Below are 17,315 nucleotides of genomic sequence, written 5' to 3' on the forward strand. Positions count from 1 at the left end.
TTTAATTTACCCTTTCAATTTGTTATTGGCGGGTATGTCATTAAAAATTAGACATTATTTGGTGATGTAGCGATTATGTTAACTAAGAAAGTTTGTAGCCAATCAGGTTTGATTTTAGTGGTTACAAAACCAACCCACCTTGTGTAATATATGTACAAGAAGAAGAATAGGAAATGGAAAATGAATAAAAAGAAGAATGAAACAATTAACACGGACCGTTGAATGATTATAATAAAACACAAACTTGTCTAACTAAAATTTAGTAACTTAACGTAATCCCTTTACTCCCCCGTCCACAGTCAAGCTCAACAGAAAACATGAACGAGTACAAACATTTGTACCATTATTCATTAATAATCATCTGCCACAGGCAACCAGAAAAGATCAGCTTAGCATAAACAGTATGGCTCTTTTGTTAAATGCTGGCCAAGTGATGCCAAGTCAAGCCTTAAATGAACAGGCTCTATTTCAGTTAAAGTATAATAAAGAAGAATGTTAGTTTCAAAAAAAAAAATAAAGGGTTCTTAACATGGTTATCTTCTTTGTATTGTTTAGAAATTTCAATAACAAAAGAAATGGGAAACGTTGCTTAAATTTGGATTTCGTATTGTTACTCCCACGTAGGAACGACAACCATGAATTTGTTACCGTTTATTCATTTGATGTAGAAACCATTAAACCCCAAAAATTCACAAAGAAATGTTCTGTTGATGGTCATCATCATCGTCACCTTGAAAATTTGTGTGATTTGTATATTCAGGTTATATTTCATATTCTAGTGATATTAATTATAGGAAGATCAAATTCGAAATGTACCTTACTGCCCTTCTACAATACTGTTTATCAAAGTTATCATAAATGATTGAATAAAAAAGATCATCAAAAAAAAAGAGGAATGTTATACACCCAGTTATTTGAAAAAATTACTAATATGAAGACAAAAATGTATTGAAAATAGTAAAATCTATAAACCTTATTTTATATAATGAACTAAGATAAAGCAATGATAATGCTTAGCCGCCTTTGTATATCTTTCACATTACTTTACTTCAATTGCTCTCTTTCTTCCTCTCCATTTTCTTGTTTATTCATTGCAGATGAAATTCTTACAGGGAATGACGAAACTCAAAACGAGTTTAAATTAACCGAATAGTTTAATAATAATAATAATAATAATAATATTACTACTACGACACTGAAATTTGTCATACACTTGTTAAATCACCTGGACATTCCATCCCTTTGTCTATTTTTTAGTTTCTTTTTTGTTCAAGTTCTAGATTTCAAATCAATGCAAATAAACCCTTTCAAGGTTCCCCCACCAATTAATTTATAGAGTCAAAGATTAACAATAAAAAAACAAGTCCCTGTTTCATACTTAAATTTTTGGAATTCTATCGTTATCTTTCATACTATCAACAAATTCTTAATTTTATTAGCATATTAGATCGTGATATACGTTAAATATATTTTAATGCATGGTTGATCCTCATGATCCATATTTATTCCTCTCTTTCTCCTCCCTCTTACTCCTTGTTCTTCTTCTTTACATAACGCCCCGTCGATCTTTTTATTGCATGCTTGAAAATTTTGAAATTTCTCTACAGGTTTTGTAACCTGAACAGATAATCTAAACTAAAAAGTTGTGTATTTTTTGAAATTGAAATACAAAAATACATTTGGTTTAATACTCACCCCTTTTCGGCGGGTTGCTTCTTTTTATCATTTTCTTTAATTCTTCTTATTGTTTATGGGTACGGTTATCAATTGACCCTTTATCTTCTATTCTTTATTTTTTTATTTTTACCAAGCCCATTGAAGAGAATATAATAAGCGGGTGCAATAAGAATTGGTACACAAACAGCGTGTAACATTCTCGAACACCAAAAGTCGTGTACTTGATCAACTACATTTTCATTTTGCACCTTGAATAATCAACAGATGACAACCACAACCCGGGGAAGGGGGAAGGGGAGAATGAATTAAATTAGTGGAACTTGTATCAAGTCATTAACAATTGATACCTTGAGTTGACAATTAGAGGAGTAACTTTATCAGATTGAACATAACATTATATACTTTACAGATTGCTATTAAATTGTGGAAGTGTGGATATGATGAATTTCGAATCGAATTTGTCTTTTTTTTATTTTTTGATTTTTGATTTTTAGGCAGTACAGGGATTTACCATAATATGTGCAGAGTATTAAAAGTCCACATAACCATTATGCATTTCTTTATTCATACAATGGACTATGGAATTCTTACATGTACGAATACGCCAATGTGATATTTTCATGTAGTACAAATTTGGATTCTACCAAACTTTTTGTGAAATGATTATCCTTACATTTCCCATTACTCTCTTACTGTTACTACTTTTACTACTACTACTACTCCTTCTTCTTCTTCTTTGCTTATTAAAATTTTTAGTCTATTAGTTATTCAATATTCGTTAATTTCTTTTAAAATTTTTTGTAATATAAATAACTGTGAATATTTCCTTTCCATTTATCTAATCCCATCAAAATTGGAAAAAAATAGTGTTTATTACAATATTCATCATTCAAATATAATTATCAATTACGTTTCATAATGTTATATGCTTTAGCTACACCAGGATCAGCATTTCAACCATCCATTAAAAAAGTTAGAAATACTTGGAGATTGAAGAAGTTTAAACAATTATATATTGAAAAAGGTGGTTATTCTTCAAATAGTTCAGATGAAAGTAAATTTTCATCTTCAAATTCTTCTGTTGTTACTGCTAATTCATCAACTAGATAATAATATCACCACCACATCACCATTATTTATTCAATTCTTATAACAGTCTAATGATTCTTTGACTTTCATTTTTATTTAAAAAATTAACTTACATTTCCAAATTATGATTGAAAAAGTACTGTGTGCTTTTTCTCAATACCGAGAACTATCAACCATATGAGTCAATCCCTATCAACAACTGATTCAAGTTATAGTTGCCATTGACTGGCAACTTCTACTACATATACATTATTGTCAATTGAAGTCTTGATCAATTAATAAAAAAAGAGAAGCAAAAGCAAAAGCGAAAGCAAAAACAAATAAACAAATCCGAATTACATTCCAATATTTTCAGAATACATTCAAGTACTGTTCCTCCTTTCAAACGATCAGTGTAATATTATTATCACCACACAAATTTCATCATTATTTCCATTTTCGTACATTTCTTTGTTGTCGATAAGTATACTCGTGTGTATGTATGTGTGTCGTGTAAAATCACTGAGGAGTATACATTACATCTACTGTTCAACATTTAAGTCGTGGAATCAGTCTCAAATACTTTTTGCTGAGTTTTATATCACCAATGGTTATTTGTTTCAACCAACTGGTGTGATACACAAGAATGATATATTCCAATTAGTTATGTACTTTTATAATTGTTAATAAATAGATGTAATTAATTTGAATTGACGATTATATTCTAAAAATGAAAGATATATGCATACTGTATTGGTTTGTATATTTAATATGTATATGTATTCTCATCAAGGGAGTACATCAACATTTGACCATCAATAACACCAACTGCAGCATCATTAATATTATTATTGTTATCATCTTTCCTCCATACTCTACCATCCTACATCTTATGTCTAGAATAATACAAAATTCCAGGCTGTTCTCCGTCCAAGTGTTGGTTGGTGCTTCGACAAGTGAGACATGATTTATTTATTTGTGTAATCCATTGTCAATATGCAATTATGGGTAGATTTTTCTTTTCCCTTTTTGCTTTGTAACATTACCCCATTATACATTTTTTTTTTCAATTCATCAGTCCATCTTTACAATTTGAATTTTAATTAAGGAAGGGGGGCAACCAAACTACAAGAAGAGGATAATTAAGGGGTACTGTAGATCAATTGAGATTGTGGTTGACTAGGACAAGACATTTAATTAATGTCTTCCATGCATTAATGTTCTTATTGTTTAAGCCTATTTATTGTTTTTAAAAGAATTTCACTTCAATTGTATATTCTCTTCATCATGACAACGATGATGAACAATGGCCATCTTATGCACTTTGGTCGACTACACCACAATCTAGTCAACTCTTCTTATTGTAAGAAGTGTTCATTGGGGGGGGGGGGGGGGGAAAAGAAAATTCTTAATATTTTAAAAAACTCTATTCCTAAATAATAATAAATTGCAGGAAAAAACTATATTAAATAAAAGAAGATATATCTCCCATAATTATGTGCTTCCAATTAGATCCGGAAGAAGAACCCTGACTGTTATACTCAACTAATTTTTCTGAATTAGATGGATCCCATGCCGCAGAAGGTACTGGTAAACTATTGGTACTAGCAAAATTATTTGCTTGTGGTCTATTACCATTATTATTTTCCATATTTCTACGATCTCTTTCCCAATCTCTCCATCTCTTCATACTAATTCTACTTGGATCAAATTTACCTTCAACTGCACTATGATCTCCTTTATCTCCTCCTGCAACTGTTCTGGTTTCACCCCAACTGAAATCATCAAATTTCCAATAAGCATAACTTGGTAAAACAAAATTCCAAATTGGCAATGCAATAAGATAAATGAAGAAATAGACAATGTAAGAAAAGGATGAAACAGTAATAACAATCAACAACCCAGGTAAACCAAAAATAACAGCCAACAAGACCAAGGACATAACTGGTGTTGGTTTGGAAACAATGGCAACAATAATAACATAAATGGTAAATGTAATAGCAGCTGGTAAAACTAAAGTACCAACCAATTCAATGAAAATAACAAATTGCATAGAAAAACAAAAGGTACCACACAAATCCTTAACTAAAACCAATTCAAACAAATTATGAACAGTAGAATTAATCCATCTACGACGTTGTGATAACAAAACCTTAAATTGATCCGGAACAATAGTTTTACAAGCAGCCTTAGGAACGAAAACTTGCTTTCTCTTTGGGAATGTTCTCAACATCAAGGAAGAAAGATAACGATCTTCACCCAATAATAACAAATTCTTTCTATGCAAAGTATCAACAACATTATCCGAATATCTTTCAACAATATCCGGATTGGCCAAAATTGGTACCCAATAACCATCAGAACCTTTTGGTGCTTTAATTCTATACATACAGAAACACCCTGGTAAACATGTAACACCACCAAAAATAGATTCAAATGCTTTGGCTTGATGATGAGAAATATAATATTCGAAAACTTGAATGGCAGTAACCCAAGTTTGTGCTTTATTGGAAATCTTAGTTTCCCCACACAACCCCATAATCATTGGATCTTTAACCATCTCAGCAACCATATGGGTCAAGGAATCTGGGAAAACTTTAGTATCAGCATCAACCATCAAAACAATTTCATAAAATTCTGCCATTAATCCAGTAATTCTCCAAATACTTTGCAACATTTCGTATTCCAAACTAGTCATTCTTTCATCGAAAACAACTTTTTGCAAAAAGGACATCAAAATAATTTGGGAATCACGCTTACCTCTGTTACCTGGTTTTGGTGCACTAGCTTCTTCTGGAGTACCACATTTAACAATAGTAAGCATTGGAATACGTTGTTGTTTTTCTGGTGGAACAGTTTCATCATTGTATTTGTAAAAACCAGCATAAACCTTAGCCATATTATGACGTTTACTACCTTGTGCAACAGCAACATAGGAATATGGTTGGACTTCTTCTTTTGGAATGGTCAAATCATCCATCATACCCAAAACAATATCAGGGGTAGTTTCATCATTTCCAGAACCTTTAATAATACCATCACAAATAACAAGAATCATCTTATGGGAATTTGGGTAATCAGTAGTAGCAATAGAATCCAAGGTGGTACGAATACCATCTTCATCTTCAGAATAACAAGTAACCAAGTTAATAGTATGGGCCAATGGGTAACCAAATGGTTGATATTCAACTGGTGGCTGAGGAACAACATCTGGATGAATAATATCTGGAGACAAACCATTAACAACAAATCCATCATCCATGGTATCAAATGGATTATAAGAAGACATTGGACGATTCAATAAATCAGTAGATGATCCTTGATCAGTTAAATAAAGATTAGAAGCTCTACTTCCATTGTTGTTTCTCATTCCTTTCTTACTATAGTTGTTATGTCCCAACAAAGCAGCTTGAGTTGACATGGTAGTATATTTAAAAGTTTTTGAAAGGGCATTTGGATTATCATAATATTGAGATAAATCAGCATTTGGACCCAAAGATAATTTTTGTGTCTTATGGAAAACAGATTGTCTATTGGTTTTAGTAGCTTTGTAATTGGCTCTGGCTTTAATTGGAACAGTTTTGACTTCTGCCCCAATACCTGGATCATGGTCAACCCAATTTTCAATTTCTCTATTTCTTTTAGCCCAAGCCTTGTTGTCATACATGGTGGCCCCTTGTTTCTTGGAAGTAACCCATTTAAACCAACAAGCCATGATAAACTTAACCACAACAACAGATAAAATAAACACCAAAGAAAGATACAACACAACTTGAGAAGCAATACAACCAATGGTTTCAGAATCAATAACACCAACTTTAATAATTTCGGTTAAACATCTTGCTGCCTGTCTTTCGTCTGAATTGGTTAAAACCAAAGAAATATCCAATCCTCTAAAAGTTTGATCATCTCTCAATCTGTCAAACAACTCGGGATAGGTAACATCATCAGTTTGAATCCAATTAATTAAATCAAGATCCAAAACATTACCGGAGTAAACAACCAAGTTTCTTGAAGAATTCTTGATATCATCCCAGGTGAAATAGACATCACCATTAACCTTCAACAGATAGTATGCTTCACGAGCAGTTTCACTAGTATGACAAGCCCATCCGTCATAATAAGCAAAGGTATTGTTAACTTCATCTGAGCCATCTTGACTGAAAAGACGACATGGCATATACCAAGCTAATTCATCACCATCATAAGGAATAGAACAATTATCTCTTGGGAGAATCAATCCTTTACAATTACCATTAACATTTTGGAAAAGAAAAGAAGCATCTTTCCCACCAGCATTCATTGGAGGATATAAAACATTAGCCCCCGCTTGGATACCAGCAGCTTGAGGATGTTGAGAAGAAGTCAAATCAAAGGCTCTACCATTAATAATCAAATAACCCCCATTAACATGATTAATTCTTGTTCTGACTTGTTCACCTGAACAAACAGTCTTTGTGAAACCAAAAGTTAAATAAGCAACAAATGCACCAATATAAAGAATACAAGAAATTAACCCAATTTTTTCTCTCCAAGCAAATTGACGATCCTTTGTTGGTAAACCAAACAATTTCAATAAAGGAGCAGGAGCCCAAAATGTGATGGCGTAACAATACACTTTCCAAAAATAAATATCACTTTTAGGTTTTTCTTCCTTTTCAGGAGTATTAACTGGCTTGACAGTTGATATAACTTGATTTCTCTTTGGATTATTACTGTAATCATCAACAATTTCATCATTTAATCCATAAATTTCTCTACCACCTTTCAAGTCATTTTGAACGCTGACATTTGGAGAAGAATTGTGAATATCCATTAAAGGAATACCTTCATCTTCGTCGTCATCTTCAACTTCAACTTCACCATGAGGAGTAGAATAATGACTTAAATGAGATCTTGATTGAGATAACTCAGTAGATTTACGAGGATCAACCCCTGTTGAAGAAGGTTGAACTTTTATATGATCAGCCTCTTGATTAGCAACTTGGGTATAGTGAAATCTTGGATGATTTTCATTCATTCTACCTCTTTCTGGTCTAATTAAAGACTTTTTTCTATTTATTCCATCACCAGATTCGGGATCAAATTCTGAGTAACCTCTATGAGGACTAGAACTGTCTCTAAAATTAGACATTGTTCAATATGCAAATTATGAAGTGATAAATGGAATGAAATGGTCTTAAAATAAAAGATCAAATGAAATCAATAAATATAAATATGAAAGATTAAAGAAAAAAAAAATTTTGGATAATATGATATATGAAAGAAAACTAAATTCAGTTCAAGCGAGTGATGATGATTATGCCAAATAATAGGTATAAGTGTGTAAATTGGAAGTGGGTATATAATCAATAGCCTTGATTGATGAGACAGACTAAATCAATACTGGTTGAATAAATAACAACAACTTGTTCTTGTAGATTGGTTGGTTGTTCTTCAAAAAAAAAAGAAGTAGAAGAAGAAGGAAGGTTGTAAAAATAAATAAAAAAAAAAATTTTGTATGGAGGATAAAAAGAAAAACAGAAATTTTTTTGAAATGAAACAACTTCCTTTTTTTTTTTTTTGTTTGTTTTGGTTTTTGAGTTTTTGTCAGTCTGGTTGTGTACGTGCGCCCACTTTCTTGTGTCTCTCTCACATTTTTTTTTTACAACCATCTTATAACCCAGCTGACAAATCAAATAAAAATAACTAGCTGATACAACCTATAGATTATAAACATGTTAGATTTATTGTCTATTCATCTTGTGTTCACGTGATTATCACAATTTAAGGGGGAAAAATATCAACTCAATTAATTACGAACTATTTCTTGCAACAGGGTGTATGAGTGTTGCTAAGTTGTTGTAAAATCAAAAGTGAAAAAAAAAATCAAATCAAATCAAAAAAAAAAGAAATTCATTTCAGGTCGTGTATATCTCCATAAAACAACTCAAAATCAAATTTACAACCAAAAGGAGACAAAACAAAGCAAAATCCCCTTTTAAAAAAGAAAAATTTATCATTCTAGACTGTAATACTTCTAAAAATAGTATTGTAATTAGAATTTGGTAACAGGCGGGTATGTCACGTGTATAGGTTCAAGCTCACACTTATTGACATTTCTGTACACTATCTAGCATTATTGGCTATTAATGAATTCAAAAATGCAAGCTAGTCATTAGGATAACTGACTAGGAAAGAAATGAAATTTTCCAATATTTCATTTTTGTCTCGTATCGGCAACATATGATTACGTAATGTAGTTCTTTTTTGTTTCTTACATATAGGGAAAGTACAAGTGGATTTTGTCTATCGCGTTGCTTCTTTTTTTTTTTTTTGCATAGAATAAGTGACGGTCTTGATATATTGCAATTCTAGATTTGATACATTATCATCACTACGAGCCATGCGTCATTGAATGGGACTAAACGTATTTCTCATTGATAAGGAGTGGGGGGGTGGAAGGAGAGAGAGACGATGGGTTTATTACATCATACTTTCATGTCGATCCATGTGGCTGTTAGGGGGAAAAATTCTAGATCTAAATCTATACTGCAAGGGAAGAACTTATAGTAAAAGTAACAAAATCGAAATCAGAATCAATGTCAAAAACAATCAGGTGTGAATTATTAATATTAATGGTCAATGTCTATATTAAAATGTCTATTTAGTATTTAGAACCAAATCGTAAAGCTTATTCTGGCCAATATCAGGAGAGAATATCAAGTCTTTGAATGTATTAGTTTGATTAAATATTCCTGATGTATACGTTGTAAAATCAAGATAAATTTGTTCAGCTTCAACATAATCATGATTTGACATTTTATCAATGGTTACCTCATGATTAGATATAAATGAATTCAAATAATTCATAAATCTCAATATTAGATCAATTATTAATTCAATATTTTTCAAGTTAAACAAGAATAATTGATTATTTTGAAACTTATATATCAAATATTTAGTGATTGGGATAAATAATTTGATACTTGTAATCCATAATTTAATCCAAATGATTAAAAACATTTGTAATTTATCTAATGATGAAACATTTTTATTGTAGTACACTTCCCTAAACGATGTTTCTTCATTATTGCATGAATGATCCTTTAAATCATTTTGCAACAGTTTATATAACATCATTTTTGTTTCCACATTTAATGAATCAACAAATATTTCAACATCATCCTCACTATTTAAATCAGATGCTAAATTATCATATACCAATTCCTCGTCATCCAGTGGTTCTTCAATAAATGGCTCATTGACTTCATATTCAGTAACCTGTTGACAATAATCAGTAAATGGACTATTAAGTATTCCCGAATTAGTCTGATCGAAAGAATCCAATTGACTATCACTTTTTGTATTGAAATATGGAATATAAGGCAATCTTGAAGATAATTGAGCTTTACCAATTTGATAAACTGAACTTGCAATTATTTTCTTATTATCATAAACCAATTTAATTAATTTTTCATTTGTTGATTTGTTGCTAGAACATAAAACACCATCGTTATTTTTATCAATCATGTTCTTCTGTTGATCACTAGACTCATTTTCATTGATTAATCTTTTATTTGATTTGGATTTAATTGAAACTGGACCAATGTTCTGATTTTTCCTTCTTCTTGCTAATCTTTGAGATACTTTAACCGTTGAAGAATTATCAACAGATGGTAAATGATTCTTCTTTCTGTTTGGACTATCAAATATCTTACCATCGTCTAATACTACATTGGTTGTCTTTTTAGAACTTGTTGGTGTGACAAAATCCATTTCCTGTTGCTGCGGTTGTTGATTATTTTTTGGATGAAATCTTCTCACCACTGGAATATGATTTGAAAATGGAACTTTACTAATGAAATAACCCACTACCATGATTGTTTGTTGTTGTTCTTGACGATATTGATGATGTGGGGCAGTGTGTGTGTGTGTCAATATGCAACGCTATGATACAATAAACTAAATTGAATAAATAATAATAATAATACAATGCAAGACTCAAATAGTTTGTGCAATATTAAAAACAAACCATCTAGTTAGATATGTTGAATGTTGTGTGAATATAGTAAATGGTTGATGTTTATGATAATAGGTAATGCTATTTATATAAATACTCGGAAAGAAAAAGATTAGGGAGTAAAGAATTTTTTTTTTGTTGGTTAGTATCACATTGTTATTGTTATTGTTGTGGTAGTATTTTGGTGTAAATCAAGATACCGAATATAGTAAACTAGCTCCCTTTATCTTGTCTTGTCTTGAACCGAAGGAAACAAAGTCCTTGTACCAAAAAATAATCACATGCAACAAGTAATTAATTAACACACATGTACGTTTGATGTGTTGATTTTATTCAACACATTTCTCTTCCTCTGTGTGTGTATATATCAATGAACAATATCCATGTCCTCTTATTGTGATGTCATTAATTATGTATACATAAAATACATCTAATCTTACTATTGCTAATAGCTAAAAGAAACTTCTTTCTTTAAAAAACGTGGTGCATACAATAATTATATGCACACAATAAATCTGTAACCTTATCTCCATGGAATAAAAAAAATTGCTTAGAAACAAATACACATCGTGCGCGAACCAATAATGATCACATGATATTACATAATCATATATCATGTGATTCAACAACAAAGTAACTTATCACAATCACATTACAGCAAGAAAAGGAATTCCAGTCGTACCTGGGTCGAGATTATTCAAAGACTTGTGAATAAATTATTTCTTTCTTCTATAATCTTAACAACTATACATGATGATATTGAGTATGATTGAGTATCTATTCACTATAATTCATAAGAACCAATGGGATAAATTATCAGTAGACCATCCATATTCTGAATATAATAAAAATACAATCAAAGAAATCACGAAAAATATAAATTTACCAAATGAACAACAACAAATCAATTCTAATGATTTAGAGATATTATTAAATTTTAAACATGATTCTTATTTATATGAATTTCAATTTCAATTAATTCAAATTAAATTTGGATTATTAAATCTAATTAATTTATTACCATTTATTGGACCTTTTATAAGTTTATTATTGTCATTTAAATTATTATTAACTATTAAAAAATTACATAATAAAATTCCATTAGATTTACAATTATTATTATTAATTAATATCTTAATTGAATTTGGTATTGGTTTAATTCCTTTATTTGGTATATTTGGTGGTATTTTATATAAAGCAAATTCAAGAAATTATAAATTATTACAAGATTATTTAATTAACCTTGAAGATTATACTATTGAATTATCTACATTAGAAATCCCTGTTGATGAGCAAGAAGAAAAAGAACCAGTTCAGGAAGAAGTAATAATACCACCAAGTCCAGTTAAAGTATTGGATTTGTTGAATAAAAAATCAAAAAATAATACTATTGAATCAGGATCAATTTCAAGTTCTTCTTCTTCTTCAATTGTAAATACAGGGAAATCAACTTCAATTGCAACTATTACAACAAGTAATACAAATGTAATGGCATCTCCTTTTCAAAGTAATTCAACCATTGATGATTCTAAAATAGATCAAGATTCAAAATCTATCAAAAGTATAAAAACTTTAAGTAAACTAAATCATGTTGAAAATCCAAAAAAGAATAAAAAGAAGAAGAAAAAGAAAAAGAAGACTACTGAATAAGACAAATCGATGTTCGAACGAGTTGAATCATAATTGATAAATCTTTTTTATTATTATTATTATTATTAACTAGACAAAAACTAAAAAGAATTACATTGAGATTTTAATTAAAACCTGGGGTAATATATTATTCAACCCAGGAACTCGTGAAGAATAAGGAATCAATTGGATTAATAATCGGTATAATTTCTTAAATTCTGATTTATTTGATGAATTAACCAATTCAATGTTGTTAATACCATTTAAAATGATTAACAATTCTTTCTGTTGAATAATTGGTAATGGACATTTATATAATAATTTAATATCATTAATTATTCTTCTTAATGTAAAACTTGATCTTAATAATAAATAATTTTCACTAATTTCATTCATTTTTAAATTGTCACCATCTTGAATTTGCAGAAATTTAATCAATTCTTGTAAACAATTCATTCTAATTTTAAGATTTGAATAAGGTTCGATTTTTTGGGTGGTTCCATAATAATCATTAAATTTATATAATGTTAAATTATCTATAATAACATTAATATCTGTGCCTTCCATTAATCTCATTTCAAAATCAAATGGTTTATAAAGATATGAATTTTCATATAATTTTTCAACTATTTCTTTAATTAATCCATTATTATTTTGTGACTTCAATAATTTTGGAATTACCAATTCTGTTAATTGATTATAATGATCAATGTTTAAATCTTGATTATTCTCATCAGAAGTTATAGACAATTCAATACTTTGAACAATCAATTTCCACAATTCTTGATTAATTTCAATTTGATCTTGATTAATTAATTTAGTTATAATAATAACCAATAAATCATTGCTCTCTATCCAAAGTGGAACTTTTCTTGTAGAAATACCAACAGATCTACTTTCAGTAGTTTCAAGTAATGATTTCATACATTTAGAAATGGCATTATCTTGAATGAGCTTAGAAAAATCCGCAATATTTTTCAATCTTTCACTTAGTAATCCAAGACTTAAATGACTTATACCAATAAATGTAGGCAACTTGGATTTGATCAGTTCAATATTTTGTAATTTCTTAGAAATTCTATTTCTGATTCCAAATGGATAAACAATCATATTGCTCAATTGTTGAATGACCAAAGATTGAATGTCAATATTTTCAACATCAATAATCTTTAAATTATTCAATATAGAATTTTGTAAATTAGTAAGTTTTTCGTTGTCAGATTGATTTCCTGGAAGGATGGGATACATTCCACATTTATTTAATAATCCGACAATAATATCAACTTCCTTTACAGACAAATCGTCCTTGATTATTTTGTACAAAGGTGGGAAACAGTTCATAAATTGGACCAAAGAATCTTGATAATTATTATTAACCAAATCATATTCAATTGGGAATTGCGACCAAAGATCAAAAAATAATTGCCTAATATCCGTATTCTTTTGAATATTAAATGAATTCATTAAATCTTGTAATGATTTAAATATTCTTAAATTCAAATCAATCCATTGTAATTTGAAAAGTTTCTCAAAATAGGAAAATAATTCCTTCCATTTATCAACAATCCCTTCCAATTCACCATTCATCATAAATTTACTGTATAAACTAACAAATCCAGAAAGTATCAATTGTAAACTTTCAAGCCAGTCTTTTTCTCTTGATTCAGGAATGATATTGAAAAAATTTGGTAAAACAACTTCATAAATTAAATCCCAGGAATTATTCAACAATTTCCCATGAACATCAATAATTTGATAAAATGTTTGAATTGCTCCATCTCTAACTTGTGCTCTATCCACTTCAACATTGGAAATCTTAGCTAAACTTAACAACAAATAAATATCCAAACAAATATAAGATGCATAACTTTCATGCTGATCTTCAATAAATTTAACCAAATCCTCTTCACTTTTCAAATTTGGTTTTGATTTACCTTTTTCTGAATTAAACATCACCATTCGAGATTTTAATGAATCACTAATCAACCAAAAATAACTAACTGAACTGAATGATATATTCAAATCATGTTTTTGATAAACAAAATTTGCTAAAGTATCAATTAATAATTTAAATTGATCAAATGGTAAAGTTGACATAAATTCATCAAGAATTAATTTAATTGTATCAAACGATTTTTCAATTAATAATTGCACCTTATCAGATGAAAAGCTACTTCCAGATTCTCCCACAACTGTTTTAAATGGTGAATTCAATATTTTAAACACATCCTTCCATGACAGCTGATAATTCTTATCATATTTATCTATCAAATCATGTAAGCGGGTAAGAACCTTCAAATGAATATCTGTTTCACAATTAATGATCAACAACTCTTGTGGCACACCCATTTCAATCAACGAATCAAGAAATCTATTCAATCCATTCAAAGTTCGTTGTGATGTTTTATTAACCAACGAATCTTCCTTAAACCCAGCAACTGCTGTGAATTCAATAACTTTGGTGTATGTCTCAACAATATATCCCCTTAAATTAAATGCCAAATTTCTATCAGAACCTAATTTAATAAAATATGAACTAACAATATCCCAAGATTCATCATCATTGATCAACCATTGATTTTTATCAACATCACAAATATGTACAAGTTCATTTAAAAAGTATGTCTTGTTGTATAGTGCCACGGGTAATTCGGTTTTACCTTCAATTCCTTTAAAAGCGCAATCAGATAATTCAGTTAAAGATCCAAGTAAAATTCTAAACACATCCACCAGACTATCACCCAAACTTTCATATAATCTATTTTTTGAATTATTGATGGTTTCAACATCTTGGGCGCTGATTTGTGGCAACATAGATTTTGTAAAATTTTGATAAGATTTATGGTTACTAAATCCACTAAATTGATCAGGTCCCTCAAGAAAATAATTACACCATTGAAATGTTATCCATACAATACTCCAAGACTCCTGTAAGGTAGATTTTAAAGTCATGGCAATACTACTCAACACGCGAAGACAAACAACATGACGAGAATTGAAATAACGGGAGTGTAAAACTGGCGCGGAAGTATGAGAGTTACTATTCTGATTAGTTTCTTCACCAGTTATGGTAGAACTTATCGATTCAACCAATTGTTCTCCAAATGCCAATAGCTGTTTCTTTTGTCCTTGCAAAAGCGAGGTTTCTGGATGAGGGATATTATCTGTTTTACCAACATTTTTAATAGTAGCCTTTGATAAAATCAATAATAAACGATCTCTTTCTGCAGTCAACCCTAACAATCCAGTCGCATGTGTCAACTTTTGAAATGATTTGATTAATGTAAGGAATGTCTCATCATCCATGGAACTGTATATATACATTTCATATAACAAACTGACATCGACGGTCGATTCTTTAACTAATGAATTGGCAAGCTCAATATCCGCTTCCAATGTAGCAGCATCTTTGGTTTCATCATAGACATTATATACAAACAGGGCAACACCTTCAGCAAATGAAACAACTATTTGATAAATCAAATATATCGGATAAGTAGCTGGGATCTCGGTTGGTGGATTGGTTTTATCCAAATGATCTAAAATCAGAGGCTTGATATTAGATTTAGTTCGTGACAAGTATAAACCTGAAATAGACCCGTCACCAGAAGAAGGAGCCCTTGACATAGGTTCAACCACATCCTTAACTAAATGATCGTTCTTCTGAAGATAAACAGTAAACACAGTAAATAATTCCTTCAATACATTCTTATTCCCTTTGCTATAATCATATTTTTCAAAAATTGTTCTTATAACCAGGAAATCGCTGAAAAGATTCTTGAACATTTCAAGGACGATGACTTTTTCCCACACTGGATCGTTTGACGCCGATTCTGGATCATCCAACAATAAATGACTAAAATACGACAACGCAATTTCACCTTCAATTGTCAAATTCTGTAATTGCGTTGCCAATAACACGTGTATGATTCTCATAGTTCTATCAATTAATGGAAAACTCTTTGTGGTCGAATTCAAGAACTTCAATAATGTGGGGAAAACTTTTGTTCTTAATAAAAATGCCAATTCTTGATGATCCTGAAACAATTTTTGATGGCCGTGGATTATATTTTCGATAATTTCAAGAAGGGAAAGGAATTTAATATGAATTGATTCAGTTAAAAATTCTGGGCTTTCACTATCGAGTAAATGGCATAAATCTAAGAAAATTCTGTACCCTTCAAATGATGGATTATCAACTTTGATAGTAACATCATCATCTATTGTGATTTCGTTTGTTCTCTCGGATTCTGGTACTTGTGGTACTCCAATACTATCGTAAATATTAGTAAATAACTGTTGTAATGTTGCAGATGCTGCATTGCTCACAATTGGGGATTTGTTATTAGCAGTTAAGCTCGAACAAATTGATAATAAATCCAATAAATTTGAACCAGTGAATGTGTAAACTTGCATAAAAGCAGGTAAACATTGTAAAATTCTTAACTGAATATCAATTGCAAGATTTGAAGCTTCTAATAAAGCTTGCAACAACTCGGGAATGTTTTCTTCTGGAATAGCGTGTGCCAATATTAATTTATAAATCACTGGAGTGGCAGTGTTGGTAAGTTTTATATTCCCCGATTTACATGCAAGAATAAATGGTTTAATGATTATTTGTTTATCGAGTTCATTCTTGATATTTTGAATCGGCATGGTTTGATTATAATTCTGTAAATGTTTAACGGCTGTTTCACACCCATTGCGTATTTCTGAGAATCTCCTTTTGGAATCTGATAAGAGACTGTTAATATCACCTATCAATACCTGAATTGTACTCATTTGTGGTTGTCTTAATAGATTGGTCCCCTATAATATTGGCTGTCTGTAGATTTCCCACAGTTGTCTCGTTCACTCCCACCTAAGTTTTTTTTTTTTTTTTTTGTTCTCTCTCTTTGCCTTGTTGCCTTTATTTTGTTGTCATTTTGGGCAAGCCACG

General features: G+C 30.2%; 4 protein-coding genes across 4 annotated transcripts; 1 reads left to right on the forward strand and 3 right to left on the reverse strand. All coding sequences in view use genetic code 12, as the record gives it.

Annotated features, from left to right (window-relative positions):
- Positions 1–4,210: 4,210 nt before the first annotated feature.
- CHS3 (chitin synthase) lies at positions 4,211–7,879 on the reverse strand (the record flags this gene model as incomplete). The annotated part of the gene is made up of 1 exon (XM_002549242.1): positions 4,211–7,879. One exon carries the CDS (start codon positions 7,877–7,879, stop codon positions 4,211–4,213), a length of 3,669 nt encoding a protein of 1,222 aa, XP_002549288.1.
- A 1,508-nt stretch (positions 7,880–9,387) lies between these two features.
- On the reverse strand, positions 9,388–10,605 carry CTRG_03586 (uncharacterized protein; the record flags this gene model as incomplete). Its single annotated transcript, XM_002549243.1, has 1 exon — positions 9,388–10,605. The coding sequence occupies one exon, from the start codon at positions 10,603–10,605 to the stop codon at positions 9,388–9,390; it is 1,218 nt and encodes a 405-aa protein (XP_002549289.1).
- Positions 10,606–11,497: 892 nt separating this feature from the next.
- On the forward strand, positions 11,498–12,397 carry CTRG_03587 (DUF4112 domain-containing protein; the record flags this gene model as incomplete). Its single annotated transcript, XM_002549244.1, has 1 exon — positions 11,498–12,397. The coding sequence occupies one exon, from the start codon at positions 11,498–11,500 to the stop codon at positions 12,395–12,397; it is 900 nt and encodes a 299-aa protein (XP_002549290.1).
- Positions 12,398–12,487: 90 nt separating this feature from the next.
- Positions 12,488–17,158, reverse strand: MON2 (Mon2p; the record flags this gene model as incomplete). Its single annotated transcript, XM_002549245.1, has 1 exon — positions 12,488–17,158. The coding sequence occupies one exon, from the start codon at positions 17,156–17,158 to the stop codon at positions 12,488–12,490; it is 4,671 nt and encodes a 1,556-aa protein (XP_002549291.1).
- Between the last annotated feature and the right edge of the window lie 157 nt (positions 17,159–17,315).

Source organism: Candida tropicalis (genome assembly GCF_000006335.3).
Source record: "Candida tropicalis MYA-3404 genomic scaffold supercont3.4, whole genome shotgun sequence".
In the NCBI taxonomy this organism is placed as follows: Eukaryota; Fungi; Ascomycota; class Pichiomycetes; order Serinales; family Debaryomycetaceae; genus Candida; species Candida tropicalis.